Here is a 7,184-nt window from a genome sequence, read left to right as displayed (position 1 = left end):
TTCCTCGACGCCCAGTTGGTTTTTGGGAGGTTCGTAGTATAACCCCTTCACAGGAATGAGAAATGTGGAATCGCTATGTTCTACCCATATTGTCTCACTGGGTGGGCCCTCTGAGATGTTCTCTCTTAGTACAACTGCGGCATTCTCATGACATTGCAACAACCCCCCTTTTACATCCATCTGTATCAAGCCTGAATAATGCCAACCCTGGAACAGTCACTCAACAAAGTTTCCGCTATGTAATTTCATGGAATTAAGCTCATCTGCCTTACAGTCCTTACAATAAAAGAAATAAACTTCACACTACCAGCCCTGCCTTTTTTTAGTAGAGTCATTGAGATGTACAGCATGGAAACAAACCCTTCGGTCCATCTTGTCTGTGCCGACCAGATTTCCTCATTAATCTAGTCCCATCTGCCAGCATTCGGACCATATCCCTCCAAACCCTTCCTGTTCATATACCCAACCAGATGTCTTTTATATGTTGTGACTGCACCAGCCTCCCCTACTTCCTCTGGCAGCTTATTCCATACATGCATCACTGTCTGTATGAAAGAGATGCCCCTCGGGTCACTTTTAAATCTTTCCACGCTCACCCACGGCCTTTAGTTTTGGTCTTCTCCGACCCAGGGAAAACACCTTGTCTAATCAACCTATCCATGCACCATTTTACAAACCTGTACAAGGTCGCCCCCTCGGCATCTGATTCCCCGGGGAAAATAGCCTCTTGCTATAGCTCAAACCCTCCAATCCTGGCGACATCAAACCCTTTCTGAACCCTTTCAAATTTCACAACATCCTTCCTATAGCAGGGAGACCAGAACTGGAATGCAGTATTCCGAAAGAGGCCGAACCAGTGCCCAGTACAGCCTCAACGCAACTTCCCAACTCCTACACAGAGATGAGCACAGACCAGTCAAAGCAGAGGATGATTCAGATTTGAAAGGACATGGGAGGGGTTCTGACTGAAACCTGTGAAATTCTAACAGGCTCGATATAGGGAGGATGTTTTGCCTGGTTGGGGAGTCTCAGTGGAGAGGTCTTCTAGGACTAAGATGAGGTGAAATTCCTTCACTAAGAAGGTAGAGAGCTTGCGCTATTGTCTACCACAGAAGGCAGTGCAGGCTGTATCTCTGAACAAGAGTCTTTGGTCATTGAAATGTTACCTTTATCCCTCTCTCACACAGACGCTGCCAGACCCACTGAGTTTCTCCAGCACTTTCTGGTTTTGTTTTAAAAGAAGGGGCATTGATTGCCCTCTACTGGTGTCAAGTGAGAGTGCAGGAACTGCAGATTGATGGTGAAAATCTCTTGCTGGTCTTGTACATGGATGGGACATGTTTGTAAAAGAGGATGATTCACTCACCTCTTAATGATGGGTTCAAATCCCGCCTGAGAACCTCTCAGTCCTTAGTTCAGACTGATTCTACATGACCGAGAAAATGCTGCACTAAGGAAATGTACCCCTCACGGATAATGACAACAACAACCCGTATTTATACAGCGCCCTAATGTTAAACAATGCCTTAATACACTTTGCAGTAAGGTTATAAAGAAAAATTGGACACTGAGCCATCAAATGAGATATCAGGGACAGGTGACATGTATGTCCTAAAGGAGAGTAGAGGTTTATAGACAGGTTTCTCAAGCTTGGGGCCTAGGCAACTTAAGGGACAGGAACCAATCTTTGAGCAATGGGAATCAGGAAATGCTCGGGAGCCTGGAATTGGAACATCGCAGAACTCACAGAGGGGCATAGGGGTTTATAGGAATAGGAAGATGTGTACATGTGGAAGAGGTTACAGAAAGAGAGGACCGTAGGAGATTACAGAGATAGGGAGAGCCACATGAGTTGGAGGAGATTACAGAGCTAGTTAAAGGGGTTGGAGGAAGGTTCAGGGATAGGGAAGGGTTACAGAGATAGGGAGGGGGTGTAGGGGCTGGATGAAGCTACTGGGAAAGGAAGAGGGTGAGTCTATCTGTGGAATTTGAAAAGGGATGAGAAGTGTAAAATTCAGATGTGTTGTTTGACCCGGAGGCAGTGAAGGTGATGGGAGAGTGGGGAGTTTTTGCGAGAGCAGAGTTTCATGTAGCATTAATTTCCGGAAGGGCAGAAAGGGGAGTGCAGTAAGGAGTACGACAGAATGGTCTCAGGCCCCAGCCCCCAGGCCCCAGCTCCCCGCCCCCAGCCACAAGCCCCCAGCCCCCCGCACCCAGCCCCCAGCCCTGAGCTCCCAGCCCCCAGCCCCCAGCCCTGAGCTCCCCACCCCCAGCCCCCAGCTGCCCGCCCCCAGCCCCCAGCTCCGCGCCCCGAGCCCCCAGCCCCCAGGCCCCAGGCCCCAGCTCCCGCACCCAGCCACCAGCTCCCAGCTCCCAGCCCCCCCAGTGCCCGGCCCCAGCTCCCAGCCCACAGCCCCAGCTCCCAGCTCCCAGCCCCCAGCCCTCAGCCCCCAGCTCCCAGCTCCCAGCCCCCAGCCCTCAGCCCCAAGCTCCCAGCCCTCAGGCCTCAGCTCCCAGCCCCCAGCTCCCAGGCCCCAGCTCCCAGGCCCCAGCCCCCAGCTCCCAGCCCCCAGCCCCCAGCCCCCAGCCCCCAGCTCTGAGCCCTCAGGCCTCAGAACCCAGCTCCCAGGCCCCAGCCCCCAGCCCCCAGGCCCAAGCCCCCAGCTCCCAGCCCCCAGCCCCCAGCTCACAGGCCCCAGCTCCGAGCCTCCAGCTCCCAGCCCGCAGGACCCCAGCCCCAAGCCCGCAGGCCCCCAGCCCCCAGCTTCCTGCCCCCAGCCCCCAGCCCACAGGCCCCAGCTCCCCGCACCCAGCCACCAGCTCCCAGGCCCCAGCTCCCAGCCCCCAGCCCCGAGCTCCCAGTCCCCAGCCTCCAGCCCCCAGCTCCCCACTCCCTGCCCCCAGCCCAAGGCCCCAGGTCCCAGCCCCCTGCCTCCAGCCCCCGCTCCCAGCCCCCAGTCCCCAGCCCCTTGCCCCCAGCCTCCAGCGCCCAGGCCCCAGCTCCCCACACGCAGCCACCAGCTCCCAGCTCCCAGCTCCCAGCCACCAGCTCCCAGCTCCCAGCCCCCAGCCCCCACCCCCAGCACCCAACTCCCCGCACCCAGCCACCAGCTCCCAGCTCCCAGGCCCCCGGCCCCCGCCCCCAGCTCCCAGCCCCCAGCCCCCAGCCCTGAGCTCCCAGCCCACAGCTCCCAGCCCCAATCTCCCAGCTCCCAGGGCCCAGCCCCTACCTCTCAGCTCCCAGCCCCCAGTCTCCAGCCTCCAGCCTCCAGCCCCACTCCCCAAGCCCCCAGCCCCGCGCCCCCAGCCCCATGCCCCATGCCCCACGGTGCCTGGCCCCACCCCCCCGGTGCCCTGCCCCAGCCCCCAGCCCCCAGGCCCCAGCTCCCTGCTCCCCGCCCCCAGCCCCCCGCTCCCAGGCCCCAGCTCCCAGGCCCCAGCTCCCCACTCCCAACCCCCAGCCCCCAGGCCCCAGCCCCCAGCTCCAAGCTCCCAGCTCCCAGCTCCCAGTTCCCAGTCGCCAGGCCCTGGCTCCCAGCCCCCAGACCCCAGCTCCCAGCTCCCAGGGCCCAGCACCCAGCTCCCAGGCCCCAGCCCCTAGCTCTGAGTCCCCAGTTCCCAGCCCCCAGCCCCCAGCCCCCAGCTGTGTGTGTGAGACAGTGAGAGAGATTGTGTGTGTGTGTTTGTGTGTGAGACAGGAGGTCTCTCATCTGAAGTGCTCAGCTCCTTCAGAGGAAATGAAGAAGTCAAGATTCAATTGGAGTTCCAACAATTTCTCAAGAATAAATGATCATCCCAATTTGGCCAATTGCACTTCCATTCCTTTCAGTTCTGACTCCCTGCTTGGCTTTTCCATTCTGGCTGACCTGGATTCTGGGATAATGCTTCTTGTGCCCATGTTGATGGTCATTTGCTCTCTAACCATTGTACTGCCAGGAACGGACTTGAGCTGTGAGCGTACCGAAAGTAATTACTTTAGTCCATCTATATTGAATTTCTTTCTGGTGGAGAGGTTCAGTGACCCGGATTACTGCCCTGTCCCTGAGACAATTAATGAAATTTGTATTGTGCATTTAGACTGGCGCGCTGTGCCAAGGGGCTGACTGGTGCACTGTGCCAACAGGCTGACTGGCGCACTATGCCAAGGGGCTGACTGGCGCACTATGCCAAGGGGCTGACTGGCACACTGTGCCAAGGGGCTGACTGGTGCACTATGCCAACAGGCTGGCTGGCGCACTGTGCCAACAGTCTGGCCGGCGCACTGTGCCAAGGGGCTGACTGGCGCACTGTGCCAATGGGCTGGCTGGCACACTATGCCAAGGGGCTGGCTGGCGCACTGTGCCAAGGGGATGACTGGCACACTGAGCTAACGGGCTGACTGGCGCACTGTGCCAATGGGCTGACTGGCGCACTGTGCCAAGGGGCTGGCTGGCAGTGAAAAACATCCTTCACCCACTGGGCTGTTCATTCGTCAATGGGTTTATATGTTGGTGGCTCTTACCAAGTTGGCACACAGGATAACTTTGAAACATTTCCACTTGACTGGGTTGAGTCCTGACTGAACGTTGAAACTGGGAGGAATATATCAGGAATCTTAAGAAAAGGGGCATTAGCACAGGAAATAAGTCAACAATTTGACACCAAAATAACTTGCTATTAAGGATATTTGCATGGTTTACAGCAGGATGATTGAATTCAGGCAGATCTGGGAAGAACATTTACATAAAGTACAAGAAGTACCGTAAGTGATGGAAATCAAAAACGAATATAAATTAGCAGGGAAACTCAGCAGGTCTGCAGCTTCTGCGGAGAGAAAGCAAAGTCAACGTTTTGAGTCCTTCTTCTGAAGAAAGATCATTAAACAAGAACATTTACATCACTTGACACAAACTGTTTGCTTGGCTATTGTCACGATCCTGATGGCAAGTGTGCACTGACAAACAAGCCCCACTAATTCCATGAGTTGTCGTGAGTGTGAAATATGACGCATTTTATCTCTGGGATAATTAATGCTTCACTTGTGACCACTTTATAAGAGAAAAGAAACTGACACCAGGTTCTATCAATGAACAAGAAAAACAAAACCTTATTTAATAACAAACTTACCTTCCAACACAGGGCAAAAACAGGTTATTAATTACTAGTTTGTGAACTTAAAACTACATCCCCATTAAATCCAAACACACACAAACTATCCAGAAATAGGATAGACAAGATAAATGAGAGAACAAGGTGTGGAGCTGGATGAACATGGCAGGCCAAGCAGCATCAGAGGAGCAGGAAAGTTGACATTTCGGGCCTAGAAGGGTCGACTATCAATGAGACAGCATTTTTTGCAAATATTGTGGTTGGGACTATCAGCAAAAAGACCCGAAGTATGTGGGTCTGGGGTCAAATTACAGGGAGAAATTAGGTAATTTTCTTGCTGGGTTGGTTTTTGGCAATAACATCACAGTGCCAACTGCAGAAACCCTCAACTTGGAGACTGGTTAGCTTGACCTAGATTTTAGCTTGAGTTCACAGTTCTTTGTAATTTGGTAGAATGAGATGTGCACTTTAGTAGTATTTACATCAGGTTTTAAGAAGTTTGCTAGCATTGGAGACTTACCTAACTGAAACATGCATTTTAGCAGCAACCACAACAGATTATTAAACATTTTGTAAGAAATGTGGTTTTTGATGAGTCAAGTTGCTCACCTCCCTGAAATATGCACTTCAGGCACATCTACATCAGATTTTCAGAAGTTTGGTGTGCCAAGTGCATGTCTCAGTGAGCTATGCATTTTAGTATCAGCTACAAGAGATTTTAATAATTTTGACAGAATTGGAGAATTTGATGTGCCAAGCTGCTTATCTCAGTGAGACATACACTTGTTAGCATCTACAATAGATATTAAAAGTTGGCTGGAAATGGAGATTTTGATGAGCCAGGTTGCTTATCTCACTGAGATGTGCGCTTTGGTAGCGCCCACAGTACATTTGAGCGTTATTTAGTTTCCACTTTCAGATGGAGAGGAATGACTTTTCTTGCTGCCAGACATTTGGAGGTCTGAACCCCGACTCTTCACTTCCCTGAGATAACGAGAACTGCAGATGCTGGAGAATCCGAGGTAACAAAGTGTGAAGCTGGATGAACATAGCAAGTAAAGCAGCATCTCAGGAGCACAAAAGCTGACGTTTTGTGCCTAGACCCTTCATCAGAAAAACCCCCATCCCCATCCCCACACCCACTCTCACCCACATCCCATCCCCACCCAAACGCTCATCCCCATCCCCATCCTGACTCTCACCCACACCGCCATCCCCACCCCCACCCACAACCCCATCCCCACTCCCATCCCTACCCCATCCTCATCGCCACCCCATCCCCATCCCCATCCTCAACACCACCACCATTCCCACTTGCCCATCCCCACCCCCACACAGAACCCCACCCCAAACATCACTGGCTTCGATTGCTGATTTAAGAGATTTGGTAAAATCAGGGGCAGCTTTATCAAATTGAATTGATTTACTATCAATTATCAAATTGATAAATTTCCTTTAGCATCTCAAAAGCTGTTTGACACTCTTTCCACCAAGTTATCATTGCCTGTATTTATAAAGAACCTGTTAGTTAACCCGATTAAGTTAGTTGTTGAGATTAGCCAGGTACAGAGAGGTGACAAGAACAGGTCAGAGCCTGGGAATCCTGCGGTGAGTAACTCACCTCCTGAATCCACTTGCCCACCATAGACAACGCACAAGTCAGGAGTGTGATGGAGTACTCCCCACTTGCCTGGATGAGTGCAGATCCAGCAACACTCAAGAAGCTCAACACCATCCTGGACAAAGCAGCCGCTTGATTGGTGTCAAATCCACCAACATCCACCCCTCCATCACTAACGCTCAGTAGCAGCCGTGTGTACTATCTACCAGATGCACTGCAGAAAGTCAGCCAGACTCCTTTGAGAGCACCTTCCAAACCCAGTACCACGACTATCCAGAAGAACAAGGGCAGCAGATGAATGGGAACACCATCACCTGCACGTTCCCTTCCAAGTCACTCACCATCTTGACTTGGAAATACATCCCTGTTCCTATAGTGTCACTGGCTCAAAACTGGAACACTCTTGCCAACACCTACCGCACATAGACTGCCATGATTGAAGCAGCTCACCACCACCTTCTAAAGGGCAATTAGG

General features: G+C 52.5%; 1 protein-coding gene across 1 annotated transcript in view; it reads left to right on the top strand.

Annotated features, from left to right (window-relative positions):
* Positions 1–3,601, top strand: part of LOC132207347 (uncharacterized) — a 45,475-nt gene extending 41,874 nt beyond the window's left edge. Inside the window, exon 2 of the mRNA XM_059642688.1 lies at positions 2,295–3,601. Within this exon, the coding sequence (XP_059498671.1) occupies positions 2,295–3,601 (1,307 nt within the window). The remainder of the gene's footprint in view (positions 1–2,294) is intronic.
* The last annotated feature ends 3,583 nt before the right edge of the window (positions 3,602–7,184 follow it).

This window comes from Stegostoma tigrinum, chromosome 45, assembly GCF_030684315.1.
Source record: "Stegostoma tigrinum isolate sSteTig4 chromosome 45, sSteTig4.hap1, whole genome shotgun sequence".
Classification (NCBI taxonomy): Eukaryota; Metazoa; Chordata; class Chondrichthyes; order Orectolobiformes; family Stegostomatidae; genus Stegostoma; species Stegostoma tigrinum.
Note: the sequence above shows the minus strand (reverse complement) of the source record. Positions and strands in the feature narration are given on the sequence as shown.